The sequence below is a fragment of the Trichomycterus rosablanca genome, chromosome 13, assembly GCF_030014385.1.
Source record: "Trichomycterus rosablanca isolate fTriRos1 chromosome 13, fTriRos1.hap1, whole genome shotgun sequence".
In the NCBI taxonomy this organism is placed as follows: domain Eukaryota; kingdom Metazoa; phylum Chordata; class Actinopteri; order Siluriformes; family Trichomycteridae; genus Trichomycterus; species Trichomycterus rosablanca.
In genome coordinates this window covers 33101003-33119451 of record NC_086000.1, presented here as the reverse complement: position 1 = coordinate 33119451, position 18449 = coordinate 33101003, and the positions used below count along the sequence as shown (strand labels likewise).

Here is an 18449-nt window from a genome sequence, read left to right as displayed (position 1 = left end):
TGGGAGGTCAGCCTGTCAGTGCTCAGACCATACGCCGCACACTGCATCAACTCGGTCTGCATGGTCGTCATCCCAGAAGGAAGCTGACGCACAAGAAAGCCCGCAAACAGTTTGCTGAAGACAAGCAGTCCAAGAACATGGATTACTGGAATGCCCTGTGGTCTGACGAGACCAAGATAAACTTGTTTGGCTCAGATGGTGTCCAGCATGTGTGGCGGCGCCCTGGTGAGAAGTACCAAGACAACTGTATCTTGCCTACGGTCAAGCATGGTGGTGGTAGCATCATGGTCTTGGGCTGCATGAGTGTTGCTGGCACTGGGGAGCTGCAGTTCATTGAGGGAAACATGAATTCCAACATGTACTGTGACATTCTGAAACAGAGCATGATCCCCTCCCTTCGAAAACTGGGCCTCATGGCAGTTTTCCAACAGGATAACGACCCCAAACACAACCTCCAAGATGACAACTGCCTTGCTGAGGAAGCTGAAGGTAAAGGTGATGGACTAAACCCAATTGAGCACCTGTGGTGCATTCTCAAGTGGAAGGTGGAGGAGTTCAAGGTGTCTAACATCCACCAGCTCCGTGATGTCATCATGGAGGAGTGGAAGAGGATTCCAGTAGCAACCTGTGCAGCTCTGGTGAATTCCATGCCCAGGAGGGTTAAGGCAGTGCTGGATAATAATAGTGGTCACACAAAATATTGACACTTTGAGCACAATTTGGACATGTTCACTGTGGGGTGTATTCACTTATGTTGCCAGCCATTTAGACATTAATGGCTGTGTGTTGAGTTATTTTCAGACGACAGTAAATCTACACTGCTATACAAGTTGTACACTGACTACTCTAAGTTATATCCAAGTTTCATGTCTATAGTGTTGTCCCATGAAAAGATATAATAAAATATTTGCAGAAATGTGAGGGGTGTACTCACTTTTGTGATACACTGTATATATATATATATATATATATATATATATATATATAGTCTTTTCACTTTAGTCTTTCTTTTATTACTTTGTTCTAGTGCACTGCACCTGGAGACCTTCACACCACAGCATGTCCAGTTTTTCTTCTCCTCCACCCTGATTCAGCTCATTTGATAACTACCCAGCCCTTCCAGAGCTGGAGCAGGTCCGTCAGTGCAAGAAAAGCTAAAAAATCTGCACTGCGGTGTTCCCCTGAGACAGGTGCAGAAAATGCGAGTGCAAGTTTCAGCCTCAGCAGGACGTTACGATGCTGGCTAACTTCCTGGGCACTGATTAGTCATTGTCTAGGTGACATTGGGGCGTCTTCTTTTACGTCTACTTTGACACAATTTTAAAAACCTAAATCCTGTGAATAAGTCCAAAGAATAAAATACCAAAATATGTTTTAAACTGGTGGCTAGAAAAGCCTTTCGTGATGGAGGGTGGGTAAATATCAAATGAGAAACACATCACATGAGAAAGGAAACACAACAGAACAGATGCTGGAGAGAAGCTGGGTGTGTATGGCGCAGTAAATGTGCAGGGGTCTGAGAAAGTTTTGGAGACAAAAAGTGAAAAGAAAGCCTGTGGCTCTGTGACCTGATGAATAATGACAGCTGAGGTTTAGTCCAACCAATCCAGCGAGCACTGGGGGAACCCTGCTGATGAGGCACTGAAAGGTTTGGAGCGTTGGCTATTGACACAGCACAAGCTATTGAAAACTGGGAGTGCAGAAAAGCTACGTATTGTATAATGAGTCCCAGCGCACATTCTTTGGAAGGGACAAGACCTATAATACTAATGAAAATAATAATTTTCCATTTAGTCCTTGAGGAATATTACTAGCCAGAGTAGTAATAAAGCAGAAAGCATAGCTTGTATAGTGTTGGAGAAACTTAAAAGAAACATTTTTACTTCAACAAAAAAAACTAATAATTTAATCCAACATGAAGAACACCCTTACAACACTGCAATCTGTACTCAGAGTGTGTCTGCCATCAGTGTTTAATGTATTAAACACAAACTGCTTTTTACAACAGATAATGTATTAAAGCTACTTTACTGAATCCAGTTCCAAAAAACAATCCTCCATCCTCTTTGGGTGCCCTACAAGCAAATATCAAGTAGCCAAAAGTCTCAGCTCTGAAACTGCTATTGTACTGGGAAAAGAGCAGTCATAATGGTGTAGAGCACATGTCAAACTAGGTCCATGGGCCAAATCCGGCCCGCCACGTCATTTTATGTGGCCCGCGAGAGCTTAAAAGATGTGTGATTGTCTTAAATTACACTGTAAAATCGTACATAAACTGCATCTACAACAATGCATGCCAATTTTGTGACCCGCAAAGTGACCGTATCCAGTGTTTCCACATCAGCTGTTTAACTGAGGTGGTTTTCCAACAAGTGACGTTGAGAAATATTTACAAATAATCCCAAAATGTACAAGAAGAGAAAACTGAAGCAGAAGGAATGAAATTAAATGAAAGATGGGAAAGTTTGTGCTTCAAGAAGACAAACCGGTAAGTCTCTTGTGTTATGAGGCCATGTCTGTGGTAAAGGAGTACAATATAAATGTAGATATACTGTACATTATAAATATATAAAATAAATTTGGCATATTGACACCAAACACAGAATTTAGCCTCCAAGAAAAACAACAAATTGTCCAAGACTGCAATCATAGCAGGATACGTTACAATCGGCCCTTTGAGGACCACCATAATGCAGATGTGGCCCTCTGTGAAAATGAGTTTGACACCCAGTTCCCAGTTAATGTTCTGGCAGTAATGGTCACATGCCTGTTAACCCTTTAAGGGTCTTACCAAGAAAATAATGTTTAAAAATTTATTTCTTTGCATTTCTTAGTTTCTTGGGACTAAACCAACAACAAATACTTCTTATTTTTAATAGTGCACTCAGTGTTTTTAATAAGCCTCTACCAAACAGTTGAGATTAATTTCATGGATGATTTTTTTTAGCTGTTAGCTTCAAGTTGACATATAGATTAGAAATGCTGTTTTTTTAAAACCACAGTGTCATCTACCAGTATATTACATGTCAACCAAGAAGTAGATACGGCCCAAACAAGACTGTTTAAATACAGCTCATTTTTAACCAAGTATTTAGACTCAAAGTAAGTGTAAATACTTGGTTAGGCTAATAAAGGGTTAATAAATTTGTGTGAGAAAGTGAGAAAGAAGTAAATCATTCTAACAAGCCAACTGAACTTTCTAGAATAATAACTCCCTAGCAGTGTACATACTGAGCTCCTATTTTATGAAACAAGTTATATTTTTACTCTCCTACACCTCAGTTTCCTTTGACTGGCAACCAGGATTGGCACCTTTGAAGAATGTGTCCTCTGATACCAACTGTGCAGCACAGCAGCTGTAATTACCTTCCAGCAAGAGGCCGGAATAAAGCTGTTCGTTCCTACCTGAGTTTTTGTCTGGCAGACGGCCGATTCTCCACACCACAGACTTGAAGGCTTGTTCATACTTAGCAGTGCCCAGTGTTATCCTCATGGCTGGTTCTGACCCTGAACTGCTTACAGAACCAAAACTGGCTCCTTTATTGAACCGTGCCTTTAGGGACTTCTCTCCAGTCACGCTCTCTCTGCGGAAGTTTTTAGCCCATATTTCAGGGATGGGGTAACGAATAACCACGTTTTCACATGGTATTAATGTTAGCGGGTCTCTATTTGACGAGAATCCCGTTGACATCACCAGCCAGGATTGGAGTTCCACCTCCGCGCCTTGAACGCTGACGACTGTTCTCAAAATAAATGGCAAAGTCTTTTCGGCATACGCAGTCCTAAAGTGCAGCAGCTCGAATCGACGTCCAGATGGGGGTTCAAACGTGATGGTACTGGATTCTTTAAACTCCGACTGGTCTGCGCAGTCATGCAGGCGACAGTCTCGCAGACGTATCCAGCGTGTTGTAGTGTTGGGAATGATGTCATGCCGAGACACCACCTCTTTTCCTTTGACCTGGATGTCGTTGAGGCCAAGACGACAAGTCGGCGAGCCTGTCAAAAAGGCAAGCATGGATACACGGGTCGTTACTAGTTGTTGTAGAATACGGTTGTCGCCTTTTGACATGACTCCATAAAAGTTATCCACAACTTCAACCTGTACCTCCTCCTCAGAATAAGTCACAGGTGAGGTGATGGAGTCCGCCTCTGGCGATATGCCCACCAGCTTTTCCTTCAGAGCATGCCTAAAGCTGAGAAAATCCTGGTAATCGATGGTACCAAGCTTCACCAGTTGCTCCTTGATAGGTACATGAACTACACTTACTTTGGGCTGGATTTTTCGCTTCTCCTTGTACACCACGTGGTCCAGGCTCAGACTGTGCACTCGACTGTTCTCCTCGTAGTTCTGCAGCTTGTGCTCGGATAGCTCGAGCTGAGCATTTAGCTGGAACTCCTTGAAGGGTTTATCCAGGCCTTTCTCGTAGAACAGCTGCAGTTTACCGGAGTCACCCAGTCTTACAAAGATTGGCCCCCAGTGCCGAGAGGACATGATGTTCTTCTTCTCAGGGATGCGCAGAAGCATGGGCCAGCCATCCTGCGGAGACATGTGAGCTGGTTTGTACAGGGTCTCTTCCTCGTCTTCGCCATCGACAGAGTCATCGGGTAAAGACGGACTTCCTAACTGATCAGGGTCAGAGATCTGCAAGTTTTTGAACTGATCCAGGTCATCTTTAGAAGGACCTGAGGGGTAAGCGTTAGTCTCATCTGTAGTGGAGAACAGAAAGATCGATTTCGGCTTGAAGTTAGTATCAGAGGCAGTGGAGCTGACAGAGAAACCAGGAGTCTCCACATCATGGCTTTCAGACGAGTTGGACTCGGTCTTATTAAAGTAGGCACTAAAAGGGTTAATAGGTGATGGCTGGATGCTTGAGTAATCATCATGCAGGAACGGATTCTTTTTGGTATAAGGAGAGCTGTTGTTTACCGCCGGACTCGCAAAACCAAACACGGAATCTGTTCCATCTGGGGTTAAATCCAGTATGTGTCTTTCCGTCTTCTGGTTCTGTATAGAGGACACAAAGTTGCTGTTGGCATCCTGTAGCGGGAGGTTGCTGAGATTGTCGAGCTTGAGGTTGGAAGGTTTTGGAGCAGGTTGGAAGCCTGGCAACTCAAAGTCATCGTCGTCAAAAGTTACCCAGCTGGAAAAGCGGCTGGTGCCGACGTGCGATTGCCTGTTTGTATGGGAGTTGTTGGAAGTCCAGTTGAGAGTATCCATGTTCACTCCTTCATCCTCTTGACAAATGGATGAATCTGCAAAGCAAGAAAATAAGCTTAGTTTTTTGGAATAGTGGATCTCAAAGCACTCACTCACTTTCTTAACCAATTAGGGTCGTGGGGGGTGGGGGGGGGGGGCTTGCTGGAGCGCCTATCCCAGCTTTTCAATGGGCGCAAGGCACACAGTAACACCCTGGATGGGGCGCCAGTCCATCGCAGGGCAGACACACATACATACACACCCATTCACCTATAGGGCAATTCACTGTCTTCAATTAACCTGCCTGCATGTTTTTGGACTGTGGGAGGAAACCGGAGCTCCCAGAGAAAACCCATGCAGACACAGGGAGAACATGCAAACTCCGCACAGAAAGAACCCGGACCACCCCGCTTGGGGATCGAACCTGTGAGGGAACAGTGCTACCCACCGAGCCACCATGCCACCCGATCTCAAAGCAATCTTTGTTCTTTACAATCTTGACAGGATACACTAACCCGTCCCAGATAAATGTGCCAATGCTAACCATTTGTAGCCAACTTTCTCTACTTTTTAAGATACTTACAATAGGTCTGTTCGAAAACCTATTGAGCTGCCTTGCTGCCTACTGCCTACCTGTGCAGCTGCCTGAGTAGAGGCATTGAACTCATAAGGCAGATTATTTAGACGTACTACTTAGACAGCGATTACGACAATTACGTCACCACAGTTTACGCTTACTAAGCAACAGTTAGCCTTTGAAAGAAACATTTGAAAGGAACTTCGTTGCTCCGCATTCGTTCACCATATTTGTAATCTTTTTGTGAGAATAGTTGTGCGGCACTGAATGCTGGGATTGCCTTCCCCGCTAAGAAAGCATCGGATGCTCACTGCTTATTCAGTCAAATTATCACTTTAAAATAAGGCACCTTAGTAGGAAGCATTTAAAGGCATCTAAGAATTTGTACAGTCTGTGTAGAGAGATCACTAGGTTTTCGGACAGACCCATTGAGACTATTTAAAAACAGTTTAAACATACACACAAAGATGCAAACGTTTAATGATTATCAGAGGAAGGAAGCTAATATGCTGATTCATTAGTCTGAACGTTATGCAATGTTCAGCTCTCAGTAAACTAGTTTTGGTTTCAGCCACAATGGACTGCTGACTCAAAGGCTTTACGCAATCCACAACAATATGCCAAGGGGCTTAGACCTCAGTCATCCATAGGATAGATCCTTATTTTATGCATTAGAAACCAAACCTTCATGCAAAGATCTTTTCTCTAATAAGAAATAAAAGTAACCTATTTTAATTCTACTGCCTTTAATTATGAAATAAACATAGGAGTTCAAATAACTCATATTATTACTCATTACACAAGGTTCATCACTTCTCAAGGTTATATCAAACACAGTCCTGGACAATTTAGCGTCTCCAATTCACCTCACTTGCATGTCTTTGGACTGTGGGAAGAAACCGGAGCACTCGGAGGATGATGATAGCTGGGATTTATTTCAAGTTTCTGGTTCATATAATGGTGACAATGTTTTTAGAGGGCGGGGTACGGCTTGGTACTCCCATCATTTCCTTTATTACATAAGGTGTACTAGTTTGACCTGTGTTAAGTAATTATGTATTTTCCCTGGTGAGGTGAGCACCCGGAGGAAACCCACACGAACACGGGGAGAACATGCAAACTCCACACAGAAAGGACCCAGACCGCCCCACCTGGGGATCAAACACAGGACCTTCTTGCTGTGAGGCGACAGTGCTACACACTTAGCCACCGTGCCGCCCCACCATGTCTGATTGATGCCATTACAAATACAGTTTCTATCTGATGAAATAACACCTGTATCTAATTACATTCCCACTCAGAAAGTTTAAGTACGTTCTGCACATGTGCATTGCGTCATACTCTTACAGAATGTTGTGCAGAGGCGAGATAATCTTTCAAGTACCATAAAATCATGAATGACTGTCAGGTCCACTCAAAATCAGTAAATTCCTTCAGTATAACTTTCTCCCACCAGTCTTTACTGTGCATTCACATCTAGAGGTTTCGCATCATCGGCTGTGGGACTGGTATCCAGTTTGTGGCTCAATCGCAGGATATTTTCCTGAGTCTGCTATAATGTTAAAGCAATTAAAAAATGAACAAACCCACTGGACTGACGTGATGCTTGTTGTGGCAACCTGTACACTAAATGGTACCTTACACATGTGCATCTTTTTTAATCTAATTACTTTTTGCACGCATGTAAACAGATTTATCAGCACATTGTTAAGAAGAGTGTAAATATAAACATCTCAGTCTTAATTTAAAATCGGAGTAAATTCAACTGGTCGGAAAAATCTTCGCCTGTAAATGCAGCCAGTGACTAAAATTTTACAAAACTTCTCGTCCATTCCGGCACCCACAGGAAATTATATATATAAACACGACTTTACCTGTTGCTAGGCACCAGCGCTTTGTACTTTAGACCCACTTCCACCGCACTAAGGCAGCGGCTGAACTCATACGCAGGCGTGCACACACAACAAATCACGACCTTCACCTGCTCTAGTCAGTATTTTACACTGTGTGTGGGCAGGTGTGGTAACTTTCATCAACTCGCAGAGTAAAGAATAAAGAAAGAATTTATCATATACACATCACAACCACATCAGTGAGACATGATATAACCATACACAGGAGCAAAAGGTGCAGTAGCACAGCTGGTGTGGGTGCTACACAGCAACATGAGTCCTGGGGATTCTGGGCAGCTTTTGGGATGAATTGGAATGATGACTGTAAGCCAGGTATTCTCTTTCAACATTAATGTCTGTCCTCAAGAATGCTCTTTTGACTGAACAGGCACAAATTCCCACAAGCACCCTCCAAAATATTGTGCAAAACCTTCTTAAAAGAGTGAAGGCTGCTGTAGCGAATGGTGTGTCCATTTAACAAGCTTATTGACAGCCTTATTTATGCTTGTAAACAGGCACAAGCACAGACCCTAGGTAGCATTCAAGCACCTGACCTATTCAGAAAATGTAAGCTAAATATAATCTTATTTTAGATTTTACACTTGAATGTGTTGAGTATTAAATGGCTGCATTAATAAATATGATAAAATGTGGTACTGTAGGTATTTTTAATAAATAATTATGAAAAGAGGTGCCCTTATTATTTCACTTGCCCCCCAAATTGTCTGTGCATGTCCCAACTTTTAGTCAAAAACTGTAAATAGACATCCGGACAGGTCTCTGAAAGGCATGTGTACTTTGTGTAATTTGCAGTAATAGCTCAGCACTTAAGGTACTAGACTAGTAATTAAAATGTAGTTGCCACTGTTGGGCTCTTGAGCAAGGCTCTTAAACCTCAATTGCTTGCCCTGCATAATATTACAGTTGTAAGTTGCTTTAGATAAAAGCATCTGCTAAATACCATAAATATGAATGTAAGTTACAAAATAAAATGAGCATGATCCACCTTTAAACTCCAATAGATTCACATATGTTTAATAGTAAAGTTGTTCTTTGTTTTTACAGCGCTGTCATATTTATAATATTCATGACAGGAATCGATGCAGTGTTTTATTTGTTTTGCATTAAATACATGTTTTCAGTAAACAATAAGTGTACTAAAATTATTATTATTATTATTATTATTATTGTTATTATTATTGTTGTTATTATTATGAGCCTGTATGCTGTATTGATAAGAGCCATGCTGCTACTAACAGAAGTGGCTGAGTTTCAATTCCAGGCTGGACTCACAAATACACAAAAAGGCGTTATGTGCATCTAGCCAGTGGGGGTTTAGTGCTGGTCCCAGTCCTGGATAAATCAGGAAGACCATTCAGAGTAAAAACTGTGCCAAATCAAATGTGCAAACAAATAATCTGCATTTGCACTGCGTTGATCCCTAATAGGAGCAGCCAATTTATTATTATTATTATTATTAATCATTAAGTATATTTAACAACATTTTACAAAAATTAAATGAAAATTAAAACTTTGAGTGCAAAAAATAATCAGAAACAAACCAAAATTAAGTAACGGGAGAACAAAATATCATCAATGCAGAAAAACTGAGCTCCCCCATGCACATGATTTATTTATTTTAGAATCATTTTCTATGCAAGTCACTTTCTCCTTCAATAAATAGATAAATAAAAAGCCTGGCGGTGGCAGTGGTGCAGTTGGTGGAGTGGGTGCCTCACAGCAACATGGTACCATTAAGTGTGAATGAGTGCGTGAAGGTGCGAGTGTGTGTATCCAGCTTTTAACTGAGCAGCTCCCTGTCCGGGGTGTTCATGCCTTGTTCACAGTGTTATCAAGTAGTCTTAATAAATAACCTTACAGCTTTGAGTTTGTCCCTTAAACAAACAAACCTGAAAAGCAGTACGATCAAGTAAATCTAAAGTGTGTGTGAAAAACATGAACAAATCAAATTTTTAAGAACATTAAAGTTAAAGTAATGGTTGGAGTTATAAAGTTCTAATTTGTGTGTCAGCAGATGGGAAAATCATTTCTCAACCCGCCTCTATCGGGTCATTTCATGTTGAAACAAGCGTGAGCAGCAGAGCCCGAGGCTCTACAGATCTACAGCTCGATCAGCACAAACTTCAGAGATTGAACCAGTTTATACAGCAAACGAACCTGAATTCCCCCGCTTCTGCCCGAGCTTCTGCCCGTGCTTGTTTAAACTTTGTTTTGCTTCTCTTCTGGAGGACCGAGCGGATGCTGAACAGAGAGGCTTTATCACCCTGCTAATCCCTCAGCAACCAAATGTTCCTAAGCACCGTCTACACTGGGTTTGTATTATCATTATGCTAATAAAGTACCATTTAGCATGAGCTCAGTCTGGAAACACTTACAGAACCACTAATGAAGAGAGAACGTCAACCTTCAGCTACTGCACAATCCACATCATTCTAAACTAAGCTAACATAAAATACTACACACGCATGCTAAACATTTTGTATTCCAACAAAACTAAAACTAGACAAAAGTACCAAAAGTGAAATACTTAGCTACTAGTAATAAAAAAATAGATGGTTAAAAGGTTCAAGTCCCATATCTGACAAGTTGCCAGAGTTGGGCTCTTGAGCAAGGCCCTTAATGCTGAATTCTTTACACTGTATACAATCACAATTGTAATGTGCTTTAGATAAGTTACCATTTAACTCCATTAGAGTTCCATAATTAATAGTAAAGTAAAACTAAAATATAAGTAAATAATACTGATGTACTAAAATTACTACTACTGTTATTATTATTATTAAGAACCTTATTATTATTATTGTTATTATTACTATTATCAGTGTTATTATGTATTATTATTATTATTAACATTGTTATTATTATTATCATTATTAATATTATTAGTATTATTATTTATTATTATCATTATTACTATTATTAAGAACATTATTATTATTGTTATTATTAGTATTATTATTTATTATTATTATTATTAAGAACATTATTATTATTGCTATTATTAGTATTATTATTTATTATTATTATTAAGAACATTATTATTTTTAGTATAATTACTATTATTAGTTTCATTATTATTATTATTATTATCATTATTATTATTATTATTATTATTAAGTTATTATTAAGTTTGGTTTCTAACTGAATTAAGTAACAAATGATTTAGGTAACAAAAACTAAAACTAGACAAAGGTATCAAAAGTGAAATACTGAGCTATAATCAATAATATAAAAAATTAGCATTTAAACAAGAACGGAAATATTGCCTCAAATACAAAAAAATCCTAGACATACTAAAAATACTAGAGCACAAAAACTAAATCAAAGATTACAGTTTACCATAAAACGGTGTCCAAAATAATCCAAAAATAAAGCAAATAAACTATAAATAGCAATTAATAAAATTGTAAATAAAATGCACAATTAAATGAAACAAAAGGCCCAAAAATGAACTAATTAGAAAAGAGCAAACAAAATACTAATTGTTTTCTTTTCAAAATGTTTTAAATCGGAGTACTGTCTTTTAACAAACCTAAAAAAATTAGCTAAACTGTATTTTTTTAATACCAACATAAACACTAAATAAATCTGTAATTCTTGGAAATTACATTAAAAAATTTAAAAATTAAATTAACAAACTTTATTATTTTATCATTTTTTTAAATCAGAGTTTTGGTTTTAAAACATAACTAATGCACTGTTAACATTTCTTACAATTTTTACAGAGAAAGAGGAATAATGATATATGGAAACTAAAACTTCTCTTTTCTACTTCTTCACTAACAGAACAGCAAAAACAACAAGATATTTTATATATATACAGTGTATCACAAAAGTGAGTACACCCCTCACATTTCTGCAGATATTTAAGTATATCTTTTCATGGGACAACACTGACAAAATGACACTTTGACACAATGAAAAGTAGTCTGTGTGCAGCTTATATAACAGTGTAAATTTATTCTTCCCTCAAAATAACTCAATATACAGCCATTAATGTCTAAACCACCGGCAACAAAAGTGAGTACACCCCTAAGAGACTACACCCCTAAATGTCCAAATTGAGCACTGCTTGTCATTTTCCTTCCAAAATGTCATGTGATTTGTTAGTGTTACTAGGTCTCAGGTGTGCATAGGGAGCAGGTGTGTTCAATTTAGTAGTACAGCTCTCACACTCTCTCATACTGGTCACTGAAAGTTCCAACATGGCACCTCATGGCAAAGAACTCTCTGAGGATCCTAAAAGACGAATTGTTGCGCTACATGAAGATGGCCAAGGCTACAAGAAGATTGCCAACACCCTGAAACTGAGCTGCAGCACAGTGGCCAAGATCATCCAGCGTTTTAAAAGAGCAGGGTCCACTCAGAACAGAACTCGCGTTGGTCGTCCAAAGAAGCTGAGTGCACGTGCTCAGCGTCACATCCAACTGCTGTCTTTGAAAGATAGGCGCAGGAGTGCTGTCAGCATTGCTGCAGAGATTGAAAAGGTGGGGGGTCAGCCTGTCAGTGCTCAGACCATACGCCGCACACTACATCAAATTGGTCTGCATGGCTGTCACCCCAGAAGGAAGCCTCTTCTGAAGTCTCTACACAAGAAAGCCCGCAAACAGTTTGCTGAAGACATGTCAACAAAGGACATGGATTACTGGAACCATGTCCTATGGTCTGATGAGACCAAGATTAATTTGTTTGGTTCAGATGGTCTCAAGCATGTGTGGCAGCAATCAGGTGAGGAGTACAAAGATAAGTGTGTCATGCCTACAGTCAAGCATGGTGGTGGGAATGCCATGGTGTGGGGCTGCATGAGTGCAGCAGGTGTTGGGGAGTTACATTTCATTGAGGGACACATGAACTCCAATATGTACTGTGAAATACTGAAGCAGAGCATGATCCCCTCCCTCCGGAAACTGGGTCGCAGGGCAGTGTTCCAGCATGATAATGACCCCAAACACACCTCTAAGACGACCACTGCTTTATTGAAGAGGCTGAGGGTAAAGGTGATGAACTGGCCAAGCATGTCTCCAGACCTAAACCCAATAGAACATCTTTGGGGCATCCTCAAGCGGAAGGTGGAGGAGCGCAAAGTCTCGAATATCCGCCAGCTCCGTGATGTCGTCATGGAGGAGTGGAAAAGCATTCCAGTGGCAACCTGTGAAGCTCTGGTAAACTCCATGCCCAGGAGAGTTAAGGCAGTTCTGGGAAATAATGGTGGCCACACAAAATATTGACACTTCAGGAACTTTCACTAAGGGGTGTACTCACTTTTGTTGCCGGTGGTTTAGACATTAATGGCTGTATATTGAGTTATTTTGAGGGAAGAATAAATTTACACTGTTATATAAGCTGCACACAGACTACTTTTCATTGTGTCAAAGTGTCATTTTGTCAGTGTTGTCCCATGAAAAGATATACTTAAATATCTGCAGAAATGTGAGGGGTGTACTCACTTTTGTGATACACTGTATATACACGTTTCCCTTAAGCAATCTAGAACCAGTAAAAGTTCATGTGAGCCGGTGTGTGATGGTGAGAGACTCACCGGTAAGCAGCAGTAGATTATTAGCAGTAGACGGTTCAGAAGCTGTGAGAGTAAAATCCCACACTGCAGCAGTTTAAATCAGATCAAAAGAACCAGCGAGCACTAAGTCTCTGTCGTGTTCAGTCCTGTCTGTCTGTCTCTGTTAATTCATGTGTTTCTCTCTATATGTCTGTCTCTCTCAGCCTCGCTCTCTCACTGTCTAAGTCGCACTCTCTCACTCTCTCTGCCTTTCCTTCACTCTGTCTCACTCTCTTGCTTTCTTTGCTTAGTCTCTCTCTCTCTCTCTCTCTCTCTCTCTCTCTCTCTCTCTCTCTATTCTCTTCAGCCACAGACAGTCTGAACTCCAACAGGTACCAGTATCATTGTGTTACCTCGAACATAAAAGTCTGTTCTATTTATTCTCATAAATGTTCGTTAGTTTTGCAAATATATGCAAAAATAATATATTATATTACAAATACCCAGATAGACAACATAGTTTTTTGTAAAGATTAAAGATTTGTTAAAGTGTGTGTGTTTAGATGTAGTCCTATCTTTTCATATTACATAATTTTTTTCTGTATACAATTAGAAACATGTATTAATAATCAGCTTATTCATAAGCTTTTATATCTTTTATTCATTAAAGTGTTTTCGCCGTTTGACTGGACGATAATATCAGACACAATGTGAGCAGAGATTTCGGCGGTAGATGGGTGCACCTACATATGTCACACTCATTTCCTATGATCTATAAACACAGTGGTGCACCCACTATTACACACACACACACACACAAACAACACAACACAATACACAGTCACAACAGCTGCTAACAGGTGTAATAAATCTATTATATAAAGGAAATGATATGCTTCCAACTTTGAAGCAACAGTTTAAGGCCTTTTCCTGTTCCAGCAGGACTGGAGTTTCTCTAAACTGAGCTTTTCTTTATGTCTTTATGGGCACAGTGTCCTGCACAGAGCCCTGACCTTAGCCCCACTGAACAGCTTTGGAATTAACTGGAACATCGACTGAGGGTTTCTTGACCAACATCAGTGCCCAGCCATACAAACGCTCTTTTGAATGTTTGTTTGTTTATTAGGATTTTAACGTCATGTTTTACACTTTTGGTTACATTAATGAAAGGAACGGTAGTTACTCATTACACAAGATTCATCAGCTCACAAGGCTATATCAGACACAGTCATGGACAATTTAGTGTCTCCAATTTACCTCACTTGCATGTCTTTGGACTGTGGGAGGAAACCGGAGCACCCGGAGGAAACCCACGCGGACACGGGGAGAACATGCAAACTCCACACAGAAAGGACCCAGACCGCCTCACCTGGGGATCGAACCCAGGACCTTCTTGCTGTGAGGCGACAGTGCTACCCACTTAGCCACCGTGCCGCCCCCTCTTTTGAATGAATGAGCACAAATTCCCACAGACATACTTCAAGATCTAGTAAGAAGCCTTTGTTAAAGCTAAAAACATCACACAGCGGGCCAACAAGTTCATGGTCAGGTATCCAAATACTTGGCCATACAGCACACACACACACAGTTACCTGAGGATTAACTTAATTTCCTGATCCTTACAACACTATTTTGCAGGAATTAGTGATTGTAATTTAAAATATATAAGTCCAACTCTTGTGGCTATTCTAAAGCAATCTAAAGGAAGCAGAAAAACAAAACCTACAGCACCACTGACTCACGTTCCCACAGAAAACCTCCACTGAAGGAGAGCGGCAGGTGAGACTCTTCAGGAGTAAGTGGATTTATAAGGGTCAGAGGTCACAGCTAGAGAAGAAACATGTCACACGCATAGTAGGATGAGCTCTCATTTAAACAGATGCTGCTGGGTAAACACACTGCCCACTGCTCATCACACCACTCACGCAGGCAGAATCTCTGTGGTAAAATACTTAAACATCACAAATCTGAAGTAATACTAAAGTCATCAGACCCAGCTAATGTTGGAGCAAATAAAAAAACAGTTTATTTTAGTAGCTTATTCAGTTTTAAGATACAACAATTCGCTTTAGATGGATTGTGTCCAGTTTCTGTAAATTTTAGCTGAAGTGTGCACAGATTGACAATTCTTAAAATATTCTTATTAAACATTTACAATTACATTTTCAGCATTTAGCAGAAGCTCTTATCCAGAGCGACGTACAAAAGTGCTTCCATAGTGAACATTAACTTACTCTAGTTAAAGTAGACAACAGTCCAAGAACACAAATCTGCTAAAACTTGTTAGAACCAATATATAAATATATATATATAATTAGTATTAGTGAGTGTTAGTAAGTAAGTACATCTCAGCTTAAGTGTTTAGTAAAGAGGTGATGAAGGTTTTTAATAATTTTTTAAAGACAGTGAGAGACTCAGATGTTCGGACAGACAGGGGAAGTTCGTTCCACCACTTGGGTGCCAGTACAGAGAAGAGCCTTGATGCTTGTCTTCCTCTAGTCCTGGGTGGAGGATCAAGTCGAGCGAGACTAGTGGCTCGGAGGTTGCGTGGTACAGAGCGGGGTTTGATTAGACCTCGAGGGTAGCTTGGGGCTGGTCCATTTCTGGCTTTGTAGGTGAGCATCAGTGTTTCAAACTAAATGCGTGCAGCTACAGGAAGCCAGTGAAGAGAACACAGCAGTGGGGTGATGTGGCAGTGTTTAGGTTGGTTAAAAACCAGACGGGCAGCTGCATTTTGAATGAGCTGCAAGGGTTTAATAGTGGACATGTGAGCACCTGTCAGGAGGGAGTTGCAGCAGTCCAACCGTGAGATACAATTGCGAAACCAAACAAAGAAAGTGACAGCAAAAAGGAAAGTTGAAAGTTGTAAGAACCACAATAGAGGTAAAAAAGTGGCATTAGCATATCTGATATTGCTGCACAGCTCGGAATGGCGAACTCTACAAACAGCACCGTCCTACAAAAATAAAGAGATCAAGGGAGCTGGTGTTGCAAAAGGTGTGAAAATGCTTAGTGGTGCAAAGAGACAGGAAACAACAAATGAAATCTGGTGTCACACATGTTATTTATTAATTTAATGTTTATTGTGTTTATGTATGATATTATTAGGACTGGCTGGATACCACTTTTTTATGTCCGATACCGATACTGCAAATTGAGTATCTGCCGATACCAATCCGATACCGTCATTTCTCCTCTCAAACAACTAAGCAGTAATAATACATGTCTCAATGCACCATGGTTAAACTAGCTATCTAAATAACAATGCTCAGACTGTGAAACAAATATTCTAAAGGACTAAATACAGAACCTACAACATCACACTTATGCAAAACTGCTATTTATATTTTAACTTTCACACACAGAACATTTAGTCAAGTTTAGTCTGTGGCTAAACGGAAAACAGTGTAGTTCGTTTTTATTTCATAACACTAATGGATTAATCGTTGAGGGGGCATCACGGTAGCTAAGTGGGTAGCACTGTCGCCTCACAGCAAGAAGGTCCTGGGTTCGATCCCCAGGTGGGGCGGTCTGGGTCCTTTCTGTGTGGAGTTTGCATGTTCTCCCTGTGTCTGCGTGGGTTTCCTCCGGGTGCTCCGGTTTCCTCCCACAGTCCAAAAGACGTGCAAGTGAGGTGAATTGGAGATGCAAAATTGTCCATGACTGTGTTTGATATAACCTTGTGAACTGATGAACCCCTTGTGTAATGAGTAACTACCATGTCATGAATGTAACCAAAGTGTAAAACATGACGTTAAAATTCTAATAAACAAATAATAAACAAACATAATCGTTGAGGATGTGAGAGATCTACAAGCCAGGACTCGATTTATCATTTATAAAGGTGAGCGATTTATCATTTATAAAGGTGAGCGATTTATCATTTATAAAGTGATTTTTATTGTGTTTAAACAGTGTTTCTAGGTGTGACTGTAGTAGATTATATCCAATCCAGTGATTTGGGCCAATATCAGAGTATCAGATCGGTGCCAGCCCTAGATATTACGAATGTAAGAATTGTATTATTAAACAGGTTAAATGCTTTATAATTAGGGCCCTACTACATTCACATGTCACAGCAGTCATTAATAACACTAATAAATTAAATGATAGAATAAATGGAAGCTACAATACACAGCCAGCCTTAACGGTTAATGTAAACCTAGAACATCCAGCGACAGAGCGAGGCTCTGTCCCAAATACAAAAATACTCGTCTGAATCTCAGCTCTGCTACCAGCAGGCCAGGCACCTATACGGACAATGATTGGCTCGTCCATGGGTGGGATTGCTAAAGTGCAATTATGACCTCTGCTGGATGCCGCCTGCAGAGACGGGGGATAATGGAGATCAGCGTACAATACTGAGCACCGTGTGATCTCACCTTGTGAAGGTAAAAATAAGCAGTCGGCTACTGCACACAGAGGGGCGTGTGTTACACACGGCTCTCTTAGAAAAACATTAGAGGTCGACAGCATTATTTAATTATTTATTTTATTTATTAGGATTTTAACGTCATGTTTTACACACTTTGGTTACATTCATGACAGGATCAAATAAATTAATTAATTACTTACTACAGTTTAGTTCCTAAACATAACATTGTCTAGGATGATAAATGTATACTTGTATGGTGATAGAATAAGTTAAAGTTGATAAATGCACTGGAAGCGTGATCTATTACGCCAGCCTACCACTGCTGAGACCTGGGTTCAAATCTCTGCTGTGCCATCAGCCTTCTAGGTGTCTACACAGACCTGATTGGCTATGTCTGAGGGTGTGTGTGATGGCCAAAGCACTACGATGGATTGGCATCCTATCCAGGGTACTAAATTCCATAAATAAAATGAATATGAAACGGAGGTACATGATGAAGCCAAAAGCATGTGGACACATGACCTTGGGATTGCTGGACATCTTGTTCTTAAACCATGGGAGTTAATATATTAACACCACCTCCCCCTTAATGGGTATAAAACTCTTCTGAGTAGGTTTCCCACAAGACAATTTCAGCCGTTCAAGTCTTTAATGTCAAACAGAGTCATGGACAATTTTGTGTCTCCAATTTACCTCACTTGCACTAGACTTGCATGCATGTCTTTGGACTGTGGGAGGAAATCCACACAGACACAGGGAGAACATGCAAACTCCACACAGAAAGGACCCGGACTGCTCCACCCAAGAATCAAACGCAGGACCTTCTTGCTGTGAGGCGACAGCACTACTCACTGAGCCACTGTGCCCCCTAGGTCGGCAGCAGTAGAGAG

The 18449-nt window shown here is 40.4% G+C and overlaps 1 protein-coding gene across 2 annotated transcripts in view; it reads right to left on the bottom strand.

Annotated features, from left to right (window-relative positions):
• Positions 1-18449, bottom strand: part of ston2 (stonin 2) — a 71137-nt gene that overhangs the window by 6725 nt on the left and 45963 nt on the right. For both annotated transcript variants that reach the window (XM_063007413.1, XM_063007414.1), the window contains one exon: positions 3406-5253. In XM_063007413.1, coding sequence (XP_062863483.1) covers positions 3406-5253 — 1848 coding nt within the window. The remainder of the gene's footprint in view (positions 1-3405; positions 5254-18449) is intronic.